The 16401-nt window shown below is 45.1% G+C and overlaps 1 protein-coding gene across 6 annotated transcripts in view; it reads left to right on the top strand.

Moving 5' to 3' along the window:
- The window catches only part of Baz2a (bromodomain adjacent to zinc finger domain 2A), a 55716-nt gene extending 40197 nt beyond the window's left edge, over positions 1-15519 (top strand). For 5 of the 6 annotated variants that reach the window (XM_045152597.1, XM_045152595.1, XM_045152599.1 and 2 more), the window contains 16 exons: positions 215-469; positions 803-1017; positions 1324-1398; positions 1612-1792; positions 1892-1951; positions 2477-2621; positions 8073-8716; positions 8850-9069; positions 9168-9323; positions 9407-9558; positions 10624-10913; positions 11032-11164; positions 11269-11415; positions 11992-12212; positions 12326-12469; positions 12736-15519. In XM_045152597.1, coding sequence (XP_045008532.1) covers positions 215-469; positions 803-1017; positions 1324-1398; positions 1612-1792; positions 1892-1951; positions 2477-2621; positions 8073-8716; positions 8850-9069; positions 9168-9323; positions 9407-9558; positions 10624-10913; positions 11032-11164; positions 11269-11415; positions 11992-12212; positions 12326-12469; positions 12736-12901 — 3204 coding nt within the window. In that variant the 3' untranslated portion in view covers positions 12902-15519. The remainder of the gene's footprint in view (positions 1-214; positions 470-802; positions 1018-1323; positions 1399-1611; positions 1793-1891; positions 1952-2476; positions 2622-8072; positions 8717-8849; positions 9070-9167; positions 9324-9406; positions 9559-10623; positions 10914-11031; positions 11165-11268; positions 11416-11991; positions 12213-12325; positions 12470-12735) is intronic. The other variant, XM_045152594.1, reaches the window with a different exon arrangement.
- The last annotated feature ends 882 nt before the right edge of the window (positions 15520-16401 follow it).

Below are 16401 nucleotides of genomic sequence, written 5' to 3'. Positions count from 1 at the left end.
TAGCCCAGGCTGACCTGGATTTCACTATATAATGTTAGGCTGGCCTCACACTTAGAGTGATCCTTCTACCTCTGCCTCCCTAGTGCTGGTTTTAAAGGCGTGTGCCACCAGACCCAGCCTGAGGACTTTCTTTTTTAAAGGAAGGGCCCCTGAACCTCAAGCTATTGCCTTCAGATCAATCTAACAGTATGCTTTCCCACTTTTATCCCTCCAGCCCCTGCCTGACTTCAAACCCATCCCTGGTTTGGCACTTCCCAGTCAGGCCTTCTCAGATTGCTTGACTATCGTGGAGTTTCTGCACAGTTTTGGCAAGGTGCTGGGCTTTGACCCTACCAAAGATGTGCCTAGTCTTGGGGTCCTGCAAGAGGGACTCTTGTGTCAAGGCGACAGCTCAGGCATAGTGCAGGACCTGCTGGTGCAGCTCCTGAAGGCTGCACTCCATGATCCTGGCTTGCCCTCCTACTGTCAGGTAAGCTCCTCTCCTAGACCTAAGATAGGCAGTGTTTGGTTGCTTTTGTTCTCTTGAGAGCACTTACAAGTTTCTCCCTAAAATAATCCAGAGGAGTAAGGGAAATGTAGCTGCTTCCTGTTTCTATTTTTCTTTTATTTTTTTCTTATGTCTAATTCTGTTCATTTCCTTCTATCTTTTTTTTTCCCACTTCCTTTGTAGTCTTTCATCTTGCCCTAGCAATTTTTATCTTTTCCTCTTGTCTTATCTAACCCTCTAGTTCTCTGACAGGTTTACCCAATTTGACTTGTTCCCCTTTCACTTTTCATTTTCATTATGCTCTTTTCCAAATAGTCCCTAAAGATCTTGGGGGAGAAAGTGTCTGAGATCCCACTGACCAGAGACAATGTATCTGAGATCCTGCGCTGCTTCCTTATGGCATATAGAGTGGAACCAGCTCTCTGTGACAGCCTGCGCACCCAGCCTTTCCAGGCCCAACCACCTCAACAGAAGGCTGCTGTTCTAGCCTTCCTTGTGCATGAACTCAATGGCTCCACCATCATCATCAAGTGAGGGGCTGGGGTGGGGATAGTTATCCCATGTCTTGTGTGAAAGTGTGATGGGGGAGGGAGGTTAGCTATCCAGAATTCCTGGGGTTAATGTGTCTCTACTGCCTTGCTCTGAGGATACTGGTGTGACTTGTAACAGAATTTAAGTGTCCTCTCTGAGAGAATGTAAGCCTCTGCCATTCATCTAGTCTAGATTCTAGGCGGAAATCACTACAACGCCTTTAAACCCTTAAGGTTATCTTTCTGCCCCCTCCCTTTTTTGTAATGCCATTTCCCCCTAAAATCCCATCCTCTATTTTCGTGCAGTGAGATTGACAAGACTCTGGAAAACATGTCCAGCTACAGGAAAAACAAGTGGATTGTTGAAGGCCGGCTCCGGAGGTAGGGGCAGAACAGGATAGAGTCCAGAGGGAGGCTAGAAGAAGGAAAGGATGAGGCATAGTCAAGATTCTGCCTGGAATGGAACATGATGCCCTTCACTGAGTTCAGGACTTTACCAGGGCTTTGGGTTATTTAGATTTTAAGTGGTTTTTTTTTGGGGGGGGGTTATTATGTTCCTCACCATAGTTTCCCTTAATCTCTATCTATTTCAAGACTGAAAACTGCTCTGGCCAAGCGAACTGGACGGTCTGAGGTTGAGTTGGAAGGCTCAGAGGAAGGCCTGGGACGGAGACGCAGTTCTCGGATCATGGAGGAAACCAGTGGCATGGAAGAGGAAGAAGAGGAGGAGACTTTAACAGTTGTCCATGGCCGTAGGAGTCGAAGAGATGGAGAGGTACTTGTCCAAGACCATGGAAAGCAGGACTAAGAGAGTATGACTTTTTCTTGAATCTGATAGCACCTGTTTTCTTAATGTTCATTTGTTTTTCTCCAGGTTGATGCTACAGCAGCTAGCATTCCAGAGTTAGAGCGACAAATAGAAAAACTGAGTAAGGTACTGTTTTTCTAATCTCCTGAGACTCGGAGGTGTGGGCTGGGCAAGACTTGATTATCTTTTGGCCAGGTATAGTGGCACACACCTTTAATCCCAGCACTTGGGAGGCAGAGGTAGGAGGATCACTGAGTTTGAGGTTACCCTGAGACTACATAGTGAATTCCAGGTCAGTCTAGGCTAGGACAAGACCCTATCTTGAAAAACCAAAAAATAAAACAGAACAATAAAACAAAAACGTAATGGGGCTGAGGAGATGGCTCAGTGGTTAAAGGTGCTTCCTTACAAATCTTGCTGACCCAGGTTCAGTTCCCTTGCCACCCACATAAAGTTTTTTGCAACGGCAAGAGACCCTGGTGTGTGCCCCCCCCCAACATGAATAAAAGTAAAACAAAACAAAAACCCCCGCAAGAATTGATCACTTTCTGAGATGATATCGGTTCTATAGGGAAGTTGAGAACATTGCTTTCTCCCACTGTCACTTTGAAGTGGTTTTTTATTTGTCTTTCTTTTCTACTGCCTCCCCAGCGGCAACTCTTCTTTCGCAAAAAGCTCCTTCACTCATCCCAGATGCTTCGGGCAGTCTCCTTGGGTCAAGACCGTTACAGACGCTGCTACTGGGTATTGCCGTATTTGACTGGTATCTTTGTGGAAGGAACAGCAGGGAGTTTGGGTAGGTGTATTTGCGGGAGAAACGGGGAGCTTAGGTAAAGGTATTTATGGATTCTGAATCATACTGTTCTTGAGCTTTTAATTTTCTTTTTCTTTCATTCACGTGTGTGTGTGTGTATGTGTGTGTGTGTGTGTGTATGTGTGTGTGTGTGTGTGTGTGTGTGTGTGTGTGTAAGTTTTTTTTTTTTGTTTTTTTTTTGAGTTAGGGTCTTGCTCTAGTCCTGGCTGACCTGGAATTCACTATGTAGTCTTAGGGTGGCCTTGAACTCATGGCTATCCACCTATCTCTGTCTCCCAAGTGCTGGGATTAAAGGCATGCGCCCCCATGCCCGGCTATATATTTATTTTTTATTTACAGCTTCCAGAAATACAAACAATAAGCCATGATAACTCCCACCCACCACCTCCGGGTTTCCCCTCCTAGATCCATCCTCCATTAAATCCCTTCTTTCTAATTAGACTTCTATTTTGATGTCATCATCTTCCTATTATGAGGGTCTTGTGTAGGTAGTGTCAGGCACTGCAGGGACATGGATATCCAGGCCATTCTTTGTCTAGAAGACAGCAGTGTAAGCACTCCCACCCTTCCTTTGGTCTTACATTCTTTCTGCCACCTCTTCTGCCATGGACCCTGAACCTTGGAGGATGTGGTAGAGATACCTCACTTAGTGCTGAACACTCTAGGGTCACTTCTCAGCATATTGTGACATCTGAGTCACCCCAGTGGTCACCACCATCTGAAAAGCAAAGCTTCTCTAACCAAAAGTGAAAATAGTATTAATATATAGATGTGAACATAATGGGTATAAAGGTTGGTGGACGTACATTTACCCAGACAACAACAGCTGTTACTCCAGGGATTATGCTTTTCATTAGGTTTTCAGTACCAGGCATGTATTTCCTCCTATAGAGTGGGTTTCCAACCCAATTTGAGAGCAGTTGGTCTCCCCCATAACACATATGCCACTATTGGAACAGTTGGCACATTTGGCCTGGCTGGCCAGCCTTAAGGCTTGCAGGGTCCACTGCTAGTTAAGATTTTTGTTCCCGAACAGACTGCAAAGTTTTTTCAAGCATCCTGACAGCTAGTCAACAGGGAGAAGGTTTCCACCTCAGCTACAGCTTGATTTCTCAGGACTTTGCAGCCCAGGCATGAGGAATTTTCAGCAAAAGGGTCTTACTCTCTAGTTCTAGTGGGAAACCAAGTGCCTTGGCAATGGCCTGTAATGTTTTTTTAAATTTTTATTTATTTGAGAGTGACAAACAGAAAAAGAGGCAGATAGAAAGGGCGCGCAGGGCCTCCAGCCACTGCATACGAACTCCAGATGCCATCTGGCTAATGTGGATACTGGGGAATGGAGCCTTTAACCGAAGTCCTTAGGCTTCACAGGCAAGCACTTAACCACTAAGCTATCTCTCCAGCCCTGCCTGTAATGTTTTGAGGGCATTAGATACCTCCCTGGCCAACAACTCACTAGAATGTATCCCACCCCTGCACTGAAATTTTTCTAGTAACAATCTGTGGCTTCTGGGAGCATCATTATCCACGTCTATAGGATACTTCTGGCCATACATGTTTTTTTTAATTTAACATATATATACACACACACACACATAATTGGCTAGCAAAAAAATAGGTTTCCATATGGCTTATTCGTAATATTTTAATTTTTTTGTTTGTTTTTTCAAAGATTAGGTCTCATTCTAGCCCAGGCTTATCTGGAACTCACTCTGTAGTCCTAACCTCGGTCCTTTGTCTTTGCCGGCAGCCATCTTAACCATTAAGTCATCTCTCCAGGGCCCCCTCCCCCATTTAAATTTTTAAAATATTTATTTATTCATTTATTTACACGCAGAGTGAGTATGAGCATGCCAGGCCCTCCAGCCACTGCACAAGAACTCCAGATGCATGCGCCACTTTATGCATCTGATTTTATGTGGGCACTAGGTAATTGAATTCAGACAGTCAGGCTTTGTAAGCAAGCACTTTAACCACTGAGCTCTCTCTCCAACCCCTTAATTTTTTTTTTTTTTTTTTTTTGGTTTTTCGAGGTAGGGTCTCACTTTGGTCCAGGCTAACCTGGAATTAACTCTGTTATCTCAGGGTGGCCTTGAACTCATGGCAATCCTCCTACCTCTGCCTCCCAAGTGCTGGGATTAAAGGCGTGCGCCACCACGCCCGGCTAAACCCCTTAATTTTTCAAAAAATTATTTTATGAGGGAGAAGCACAGAGAGAGAATAGACACACCAGGGCCTCTAGACCCTTCAAACAAACTCCAGAAGCATGGGCCATCTTGTGCATCTGGCTTCATGTGGGTACTGGGGAATTGAACCTGGTTCCTTAAGCTTTGCAGGCAAGTGACTTAACCACTGAACCATTTTCAAGCCCCCATACATCTTAAATTTTGATTAACCCTCTTCCCACCCTTTCTTTCCTCCATCTGTTCCTGTGACCCCATTTAGATCATTTCCCCCTCCAGTAGTATGACCCTCTGCTTACATATCTACAGTATCTCTCCTTCCTCCCTCACAGCTCCTTTCTCTTGTTGATTTATATGTTGTTTTTTTAAGGTACCATCTCGCCCTAGCCCTGGCTGACCTGGAATTTACTATATAGTCTCAGGGTGGCCTTGAACTCACAGTGATCCTCCTACCTAGCCTCCCAAGATTAAAGCATGTGCCATCACGCCTTGCTTTTTGTTGTTGTTGTTGTTTTTGAGGTAGGGTCTCCCTCTAGCCCAGGCTAACTTGGACTTAACTATAATCTCAAGCTGGGATTGAACTCATGGCAGTCCTGTTACTGCCTCCCCAGTTCTGGGATTAAAGATGTGCAGCATCACACCTGGCCTTTATTTTATTTTCTTGTTATTGACAACTTCCATAATTATAGACAATAAAATAAATAAACAAAATTATAGACAATAAACCATAATATTCCCCCCACCACTTTCCCTTTCGCAACTCCACCCTCCATCATATCTCCTCCCAATCTCAATAAGTCTCTGTTATTTTGGTGTCATCATCTTTTCCTCCTATTATAAGGGTCTTGTGACGGTAGTGCCAGGCACTGTGAGGTCATAGATGTCTAGACCATTTTGTGTCTAGAAGAGTGCATTGTAAACAGTCCTACCCTTCCTTTGGCTCTTACATTTTTTCTGCTATCTTTTGCAATGGAGCCTGGGAATTGAGCCTTGGAAGGTGTAAAAGAGATGTTCCAGTTATGAATACTCCTCTGTCACTTCTTAGCTCTGTGATGCCTTTTGAGTCACTTGGTTACCACCATCTGAAAAGAGAAACTTCTCTAACCAAAAGTGAGAGTAGCATTAATATATGGGTATGAACATTAAGAGAAGTGCTTACCAGGCAGTTTGTTGAGCATAATATATGCATTTAATTTAGCCAGACATCAGTAGATGTTTCATCCCTAGGGCTCATGACCTCCCCCTGCTTTAATTTTTTTTTCTGCTTTAATGTTTAAAAAAAAAAAAATTTATCTATTGGAGAGAGTGAGGGAAAGGCAGATAGAATGGGTGCACCAGCACCTGTAGCCACTGCAGAGGAGCTCCAGATGCAAACACCACCTTGTGCATCTGGCTTATGTGGGTCCTGGGGAATTGAACCTGGGTCCTTGGGCTTCGTGGGCAAGTGCTTTAACTGCTAAGCCATCTCCCCAGCCTATAGGTTTTTTTATATAAATATTTTAAAAATACATATATTGGGCTGGAGAGATGGCTTAGCAGTTAAAGCATTTCCCCTGCGAAGCCCAAGGACCCAGGTTCGATTCCCCAGAACCCACATAAGGCAGATGCACAAGGGGGCAAAAGCGTCTGGAGTTTGTTTGCAGTGGCTAGAGACCCTGGCACACCCATTCTCTCTCTGTCTCCCTTCTCTCTCTCTGTTTGCAAATAAATAAAATTATTTATTTATTTGACAGAGAGGGAGAGAGAATGGGTGCACCAGGGCCTCTAGCCATTGCAAATGAACTCCAGACAAATGCACCACTTTGTGCATCTGTCTTTATGTGGGTACTGGGAAATCAAACCCAGGTCGTTAAGCTTTGCAGGCAGCACCTTAACCACTGAGCCATTTCTCCAGTCCTGCTTCTTTAATTTCATAAGTCTAAGTGGAGCTCAGTGTCTAAGGACACCAACTCTATACTAAGTCAGCCCCAATGTAACCTGTGCTGCTACATATCATATATATGCTTCTCTTTTATGTGCAAATTAGCATGTGTGCTTCATAAGAATACTAAAAATTGCACCAGGTGTGGTGGTACACACCTTTAATTCCAGCACTTGGGAGGTAGAGGTAGGAGGATCACATTAGAAATGACCCAGGTTCAGTTCCCTAGTACCCACGTAAAGCCATATGCACAAAGTGGCACATGCATCTGGAGTTTGTTTGCAGCAGCTGGAGGCACTGGTGTGACTGTTCTCTACATCTGTTTATCTCCTGTCTTATTTTGCTCTGCTTGCAAATAAGTAAAAATATATTTTTTAAAAAGACAGGGATAATTTGAGCATATTGGATCTAGATCTTTAATCCCAGCATTTAGGAGATGGAGGCAAGAGGATCCTGAGTTCAAGGCCAGACTGAACTATACAGTATGACCCTATCTTAAAAAAAAATGCTTTACACAGCTAGAGATTGATCTACCATATGACCCAGCTATAGCACTGCTAGGCATATATCCAAAGGACTCATCTCATTTCCTTAGAAGTGCATGCTCTACCATGTTTATTGCTGCTCAATTTATAATAGCTGGGAAATGGAACCAGCCTAGATGTCCCTCAACTGATGAGTGGATAATGAAGATGTGGCACATTTATACAATGGAGTTCTACTCAGCGGTAAAGAAAAATGAAGTTATGAAATTTGCAGAAAAATGGATGGACCTGGAAAGGATTATACTAAGTGAGGTAACCCAGGCCCAGAAAGCCAAGCGCCACATGTTCTCTCTCATATGTGGATACTAGCTACAGATGATTGGGCTTCTGCGGGAGAAGGAAAATACTTGGTAGCAGAGGCCAGTAAGTTAAAAAGGAGACATAAAGGGAAGAGAAAGGAAGGGAGGAGGATACTTAATAGGTTGATATTGTATATATGAATGATTGTAATGGGGAGGTAATATGATGGAGAATGTAATTTCAAAGGGGAAAGTGTGGGGGTGGGGAGGGAGGGAATTACCATGGCACTTTTTTATAATCATGGAAAATGTTAATAAAAATGTAAAAATTAAAAAATATGCTTTACATATAGTAATGCTGCAGCTGCCAGTTGTTAGAATAAAGTATTTCTTCCTTAGAGACTATTCTTTGGCATATAAGCTGTGACCAGTGGAATCACAAAAAAGAGGACTAAGTCAAAGAAAAGAAAATATGTGTTTATATACCCTATTTCTTTTTCAGCACATAACTGTGTGTTTCTTAAGTTCTTTATTTCTCTTTATAGTTACTGAAGATGAAGATGTGATAAAGCAGGAAACTGACTCCTTGAAGGTGGCAGCCCATTCAGCACCGAGCTCTGCCTTCTCTGTGAAAGGAGAGTTAGCTGGCTACAACACCTCTGCTTCTCCTGCCCGAACCAGAGGCCGACCACGAAAACCTAAGCCTGGGTCTATACAGCCTAAACATCTTAAGTTCCCTGTCAGAGAACAGGATTCAGAAGAGCCCCAGGTTCAGGTTCAACTGGAACCTCAGTCGCATCCTCAGCTTCCAGCTCCTACCCAGCCCCATCTTCACTCCTACAATGGGTTCTTGGAGCCAGAAGGCTCCCCTTTGTCTCTGGGTCAGAGCCAACATGACCTCAGCCAGTCAGCCTTCCTGTCTTGGCTGAGCCAGACTCAGAGCCACAGCTCCCTTTTGAGCAGCTCAGTCCTCACACCTGATAGCAGCCCAGGAAAGCTAGACTCTGCTCCATCACAGCCTCTGGAAGAGCCAGAGGCAGATGATGGGGCAAAATCCTGCCCTGATCCTCAAGGATCCTGGTTTAACTTCTCAGCTCAGATGCCTTGCAATGCTGCCCCTACACCACCTCCTGCAATTTCTGAGGACCATCCCACTCCCTTACCTCAGCTACCTGTCTCTTCTAAGCCAGTAAGTGGCCAGAATTAGTTATGCACTTCTTGTCCTGTGTTCCATTTTGGCTGTGGGGTTGTTGCCTGAGTTTAGGAAATCTAGAAACATTAAAATATCTTCTTCATTCGTTTATGTCTCAACTTATTCACAGATGAATAGACCCAGTACCGCCAATCCTCGTTCTCCAGTGCAGTTCTCTACCCCTTTGCCTGGGGTGTCCCCTAACAGGCAAGCAGGAGACTCTGAAGAAATGCCACAGAGTCCCACAGGACTGGGACAGACAAAACGGAGAGGGAGACCTCCCAGCAAGTTCTTTAAACAGATAGAGCAGCGTTATTTAACTCAGCTGACAGCACAGCCTATCCCCGCTGGTAAGTAGTCTTGGGGTAACCATAGCAATCTCCAGAGCAGTGTGATTCATGGCTGGTTCTCCCTCAGTCACACACACATACATATTCTCTGCTTATAGAAATGTGTTCAGGCTGGTGGTGGATCCAGGATCCTGAGACATTGGATGCCATGCTTAAGGCTTTACATCCTCGAGGCATCCGGGAGAAGGCACTTCACAAACACCTTAGCAAGCACAAGGACCTTTTGCAGGAAGTCTGCTTACGGCCCTTGACTGGTAAACAGCAACCTTTACCGAGCCTGAGCTGAAGAGTAGTTGTGGACAGTAACCTGACAGTTCTTTGCTTTGTCTCTTCCTAGATCCCATCTTTGAATCTAGTCAGCTACCTGCCTTGCAAGAAGAAATTGTGAGCTGGTCCCCCAAAGAGAAGACATATGAGACAGACCTAGCTATGCTTCAGTGGGTAGAGGACCTGGAACAGCGGGTTATCCTATCTGATCTGCAGATTCGGGTATACTGGGATTGGCATTTGATAGGGACTTGTTTGAGGGAGTGGGTTTTTTTTTTCCCTTCTTTTCTTAATACTCTCATTTATTTGAGTGAGAAAGAGAGGGAAAGGGGGGCTGATAGAGAATGGGCACACTAGGGCCTTCAGCCCCTACAGACGAACTCCAGGCACATGCACCACCTTGGGCATCTGGCTTTATGTTGTTACTTAGGAATTGAACCTGGCTCTTAGTTTTTCAGGCAAGCGCCTTAACTGCTAAGCCGTCTCTCCAGCTTTTTTAAAAAAATTGTTTTATTAGAGAATGGGCCCACTAGGGCCTCTTGTCTGCTGCAAAGAAACTCCAGACACATGTGTCACCTTGTGCATCTGGTTTATGTACGTCCTGGGGATTTGTACCTGGGTCCTTTGGCTTTGTAGGCAAGTGCCTTAAACCACTAAACCATCTCTTCAGTTCATGGATTTTTGTTTTTGAGACCAGAGTCAGTCTCTCTTTCCCTCCCTCCCTCCCTCCCTCCTCCCTTTTCTCCCTCCCCCTTTCTCCCTCCCTCCCTCTCTTTCTCCCCCCCCCCCTCTCTCTCTCTCTCTCTCTCTCTTTCTCTCTTCCTTCTCCCACCCTTCCTCCCTCCAGACTAGCCTGGAACTCAAAGCAGTCCTGCTCCAGCCTCCCAAGTTTTGGGATTTTAAGCATGAGTCATCATGCCTTTCTTTGGGGAAGGGTATTAAACCCTTGAATTAATTAGGAAAACCTTTGGTTGCTACTTCAGGAGTGACCTACCATGATCTTGAATGGATCGCTTTTCTTATACCTAATTTTCCATTTCTTTATTTTTTTTGTTGTTGTTGTTGTTGTTTGGTTTTGGTTTTTGGTTTTTGGTACTTTTGAGGTAGGGTCTCATTCTCTCCCAGGCTGACCTGGAATTGATTCTGTAGTTCTAGGCTGGCCTCAAAATTCACAGTGATTCTCCTACCTCTGCCTCCCAAGTGCTGTAATTAAAGGTGTGTGTTACTACACCCAGCTTGTCATCTTCCTCTTTTATAATGAGTTTCATTCCTCTTTCACACCTGAAGGGCTGGACATGTCCTAGCCCAGACTCTACCCGTGGAGATTTGGCTTACTGTGAGCATCTACCGGACTCTCAGGAGGATATCCCTTGGAGGGGTCGGGGCAGGGAAGGACTAGCACCTCAGAGGAAAAATACCAACCCTCTGGACTTGGCTGTAATGCGCCTGGCTGCCCTGGAACAGAATGTGGAGCGGCGGTACCTGCAGGAGCCCCTGTGGTCAGCCCATGAAGTGGTGCTAGAAAAGGCCCTACTCAGCACACCCAATGGTGCCCCTGAGGGCACCACTACAGAGATGTGAGTGTCTACTCTATTACCCTGTTCTGGCCTGGAGAGCAAGGGAGAGCATGTGCAGAAGTCCTCATATTCAGTGAGTTTTGTCCCTCAGTCTAAGATCACCACTCTCTCCCTACAGATCGTATGAAATCACTCCTCGTGTTCGAGTCTGGCGCCAGACACTTGAGCGGTGCCGGAGTGCAGCCCAGGTGTGCTTGTGTGTGGGCCAGCTGGAGAGGTCCATCGCCTGGGAGAAGTCTGTCAACAAAGTGGTAGGAGGCCTGGAAAGGCTGAGGAGCCAGCTGGCTGGGTGGATGGGGTCTGTGAGAAGAGACGATCTAAAGCTCATTTCTGCCTCCTCACAAACTTGATCTAGACCTGCCTAGTCTGCCGGAAGGGTGACAATGATGAGTTTCTTCTGCTTTGTGATGGTTGTGACCGTGGCTGCCACATTTATTGTCATCGGCCCAAGATGGAGACTGTCCCAGAAGGAGACTGGTTCTGTGCTATCTGTCTGGCCCAAGTAAGGTTTCTGCTGTCTCATTCCCATTTACAAACAAAAGCCAAAGGGTTTTTTTTTTGTTTGTTTGGTTTGGTTTTTTTGGTGATTTTGTTGTTGTTTGTTTTTGTTGCTCTCAAAGTAGTCTCTTACTGACCTGGAACTTGCTCTGTAGTCCCTGGCTGGCCTTGAAATCACAGTGATCCTCCGACCTCTGTCTCCCAGTGCTGGGATTAAAGGCACCATGCTTGACATTTTTATTTTGTTTATTATTATTTTGTAGTCCCATTTACAACCAGTCTTACAGGTGTCCTGTGTGCTTTCTTTGTCTTTGGAATGAAGTCCTGACAGGATGTTCGATTCTGGTCCTTTGGATAAAGCACTTAAATTCTGTAACTTTTGTCATTTCCTCTATAAAATAGGAATAATTACCATTTTCCTTTTGACCCCACTCCACTGGGTATATGAATAAAGTCACATGCTGGGTTATGTGTCATCAATATCTTTAAATCTCAGTTAACACTTAAATAGGATTCTTATGAATAGGGATGCAAGCAGCATGTATGTAGCATTGCTGACCTTGACTTTTCTTGTCCTCAGCAGGTAGAGGAAGAATTTACTCAGAGGCCTGGTTTCCCAAAGCGAGGCCAGAAACGGAAAAGTGGTTTTCCACTGAACTTCCCAGAAGGTGATGGCCGCCGCCGGCGGGTACTGTCAAGGAGCCGAGAAAGCCTAGCAGTACCTGGGTACTCTGAAGGTACTCCCTCTAAGCGGCGACGACTCTCAGTGAGGAATCATCATAGCGATCTCACATTTTGCGAGTGAGTTAGTGAATTCCAGGGACAGCTCTCTCTCTGACTTAGAAAATGGCTGAGAGGGGGTTGGTTGGTATGTGCCTCCTAAGGTGGAACCATCACTGTTTCTGCTTTGATAGGATTATCTTAATGGAGATGGAGTCTCATGATGCAGCCTGGCCTTTCCTGGAGCCTGTGAACCCTCGTTTGGTGACCGGATACCGGCGCATCATCAAGAACCCTATGGATTTTTCCACTATGCGGGACCGGCTGCTCCGAGGAGGGTAAGTAGATGTTGTCCTCTCTTCTAGTCACTTTAATTTTCATTTTTTTTTGGGGGGGGGTTTCGAGGCAGGGTTTCCCTCTAGCTCAGGCTGACCTAGAATTCACTATGTAGTCTCAGGATGGCCTCGAAATTAACAGTGATCCTCCTACCTCTGCCTCCCGAGTGCTGGGATTAAAGGTGTGCACCACCTTTTTATTCTTTTTTTTTTCTTCTTTTTATTTTATAACTCTTACCGCTCACAACCCTGTTTCCACCCCTTCCCAGATACACCAGCTCAGAGGAGTTTGCAGCTGATGCCCTTTTGGTGTTTGACAACTGCCAGACTTTCAATGAGGACGACTCTGAAGTGGGCAAGGCTGGGCACATCATGCGCCGCTTCTTCGAGAGCCGCTGGGAGGAGTTTTATCAGGGAAAACAGGCCAATCTGTGAGACAAGGAAAGTGGGGAGTCACCTTGTGACATGTTCCCCTACCTTCCAAACACAAAACCTGCCATTCTCACCTGCTGATGCTGCCCTGGGTTCAGACTCAAGACTCAATACTGATACTTGACCTTTCCCTTGGCAGCACCCACATCCTTTTGTCCCTAATCCCCTTTTCTCTCTTGTTCCTCAAATAAGAGATACAGAGATGAGGTCCTTCTGGACTGAAAGCCAAAAAAGAAAGAAAAAATTTTTTCCTTTGTTTTTTTCCTAATTAAAAATGGGGAGGGGAAAAGAAGTCCCTACCTCCTCTTCCCAGCTTCCTCTCCTTCCCTGTACATGCCCCAGCATTCTGGGGTTATTTAACAATAGCAATAGTTCTAGTGAATGTGTGAAACCGAGAAACACTCTGTACTGTGTGCGGACCCGCAGTGACGGCCAGTAAAGTGGACTTAACTCCCAAGTGTGTCGAGCCGGACACCGGGCCCTGAACATGCTGCTTCCATGTTCAGTCCCTTCCCTGCTTTTTGCTTTCTTTCAATTTTTCTTTTCTTTCCTCCTCACTCCATTTTTCAGATCTTCTCTCATTCAATAATGTAAAACTTGTGTACGGGTTCTTTCCTCCCCAATTTTTCCCCTTCAGTGAAAAAAAAGTTCTGAAGTCCCTGTCTTTCTGTCCTCATCTTCCTGCCAATAGCTATCTATCCCCTCTAAAATGTTGGATCCTCCTCACATGCTGAGTTTCCAGCCTTTTCTGAAACTCAGTGGCTGGGGAGAGGGTAGGCAGGCACTTTGGGCCTTCCCCTCCTGTTTCCCAAACCTCCCTCTTGGGAACTCCTCAGGGACAACTACTGCTGAGTTTGAGTGCTCCTCTGAGATAAAGGCTGGGTACTGACTGGCCCCAGAGAGGGAGAGAGAGAGAGAGAGAGGTGTGTGTGTGTGTGTGTGTGTGTGTGTGTGTGTGTGTGTACATGTACGTACACAGTACACATCAGTAAGAGCTATCATTGTGACATGTTTTGTTTGATGGTATTCATTCAGTTTCCCCAAGTACTTGTTTTCATTCCCACATGTTCCATTGTTTAATACTGTCACTTTTTGGGAAGCCACAGGAACTGTTTCTCTGGGAATAAGGCTGTCTCTCTCTCCTCTCTTTTAGTCATTTCTATTCCAGCCTCTTCAAGCTGTGCAATCTTTTCAGCAGGAACTCCCTCTCCTCTCAGTAGCTTTGATTCATAAGCTTTTGCAGGGAGGGGGTAGAACTGGATCTTTTCTAGCCCATGAGTGTGTGGGGTTAGTTGTGCTTTCCTTCTTTTCATCTCTTCACACCCCCAGGACCCTTTCCCCAGCAGCAGAGATCCTGGAGCACAGGAGGGGTAGAGAAGACAGGTTCTGGGCCCAGCATTGCCCTGTGTGTGACTAAGCCCACATTAAGCCCCCAACATGTGAGAGGAAAGCTGCTAACTCCTAGCTATAGCCATGGGCCACTGGCCCCCTGCTTTCCTGCTCAGCAGAGCCCCTCCCATCAGAGATTACGGGTACTTGCACTGGGGAGGTGGCTGCTAGCTGGCCTAAGCAGAGAGCTGAGGCATCTAAGCAATGTTCCATTGATGGGGTGGAGGGTGCCAGGTGAGGTCGGGCATTCCTTGTACTCCGGCAGTACTGAATGGGGTGGGGGCAGTGCAGGTCCCGGACAGCCCCTTACTCCTTTTCCACCCTACCTGCTCCACCCCCTGTTGCCTATTTCTAAAGTCGCCTTTTCTGTCAGATAAACCTCAACTTAATTTTATTTGAGATTTTTTTTTTTTGCTTTTAAATAAGAGGTGGATTGAAGAATATTGAATTGACTTTATATTATGCATAAATATTTATATTTTATCTAAATAACTGCGCCGTAACAAACTTTGTGTTAGATGTTTGGAACTGTTAGAGTTGGGGGCTCCTCTTTCCCCATGCAATTTTCCCCTGGCATAAAATGTACTAGGTTAATTCATTGTTGGAGGTGAGGTGGATGGAGAGAGTAAAGCCTCAGTTGTTCCTGCTTTGTGTTCCTCTCCTGGCTCCATCTCTCTCCCTAGGGACCAGGCACTCTTACAGTGGGGTGGGGTCCTAGACTTGGTTTGAAAAAGTGGGGCAGAAGGGGGTATCGGGGTAAAGCATGATCAAAGGGGCCATTTCTCACTTTTTTTTCCCCCTCATCTTCATGCCCCTCGAGCTAGGTAGATTTTCTTATTGACAAATAAAGAGTATTGGGTATGGAAGGCAGGTTAAGAATAAAGACGACCCACCCCTGCCCCTTTGTTTCTCCTCCCCTGTCAGTCTGGTAACAGCAAGAAACCACACCATCAACACCAACAAGTTTCCATGTTCCTTTTAAAACAAAGGGACTAACTTAATTTTTATATAACCAAATGTGGTGTTTTAGTGACTTTTTGATAATGTACAGTTTTTTGTGAATTTAAATTTATTTCTTTCTATATTTTTAGGACCAATCTCATTTTTAATAAGGTTTTAAAAAGGAAAAAAAAAGTCTAGAGAAACAAACCTCGTTTTTGCCATGTGATGTTCCACAAGTGCAGCTGTAGAAAAGTGCTTGTCAGTTGAATAAAAACCACATTTGATAGAGATTCAACAGACTCTGTGTATTTCTCTTCCCTGAAAAATCATAGGTTTTCACATGCTAATAGAGAGACTGGGTGTTGGGATGGATACCACTGGGTTGCTGTCAGACAGGTTTACCCTAAACTTTCCAGCTTGGCCTATTCTCTGCAAGAGACACCTGGGAGGATTTGTTTCTTACACTCTTGTATGGGTAGAAGGTGTTCAGCGCTCCTGTCTGAAAGTCTGAATGAAGTGCTAGGACAACAGATGTAGTGTGCCTAGTTCCTACTGCTTTGTGAGAAGTGCTTCAGTTATTCTGTGTGCCCACAGTAGCAGATATGCAAATTCCCAGCCTCCCCTCCACACCTAAGGATAAGACACCAAGACACAGGCTCTTGTATTTTATTAAGAAAAAAAAAGTTGAATAAGCCAAAATAAAGCTCTTCCAAATTGTAGAGAAGGAACAGGAAGCCAGGTGTTGGGAAAGGAAGATAAGCTAGAAGGGTGGTATTGGCACAGATGCGGGAAGAGTATAAAACTAGAAGTCTCTGGATAAAGAAATGCACAAAATGTGTTTGAAGTATAAATTAAACTTCCTCTCAAAGGTGACAAGTGCATGCAATAGTGTTCACCCACCCACAAAAGGCATGTTAGGGGAGTTGGAATAACAGTAATGTGGTAGAGAGCTTGTTTAGTAAGGCTAGAAGTCTTTTTTTTTTTTTTTTTGGTTTTTTTTTGTTTTTTTGAGGTAGGGTCTCACTCTAGCTCAGGCTGACCTGGTATTCATTATGTAGTCTCAAGGTGGCCTCGAACTCACAGCGATCCTCCTACTTCTGCCTTCCAAGTTCTGGGATTAAAGGTGTGCACCACCACGCCCAGTGTAAGGCTGGAAGTCTTATTACCCTCTA

The sequence above is a fragment of the Jaculus jaculus genome, chromosome 6 (assembly GCF_020740685.1).
Source record: "Jaculus jaculus isolate mJacJac1 chromosome 6, mJacJac1.mat.Y.cur, whole genome shotgun sequence".
Taxonomy (NCBI): domain Eukaryota; kingdom Metazoa; phylum Chordata; class Mammalia; order Rodentia; family Dipodidae; genus Jaculus; species Jaculus jaculus.
The sequence above is the reverse complement of the archived record's forward strand: the minus strand, read 5'-3'. Positions and strand labels throughout refer to the sequence as shown.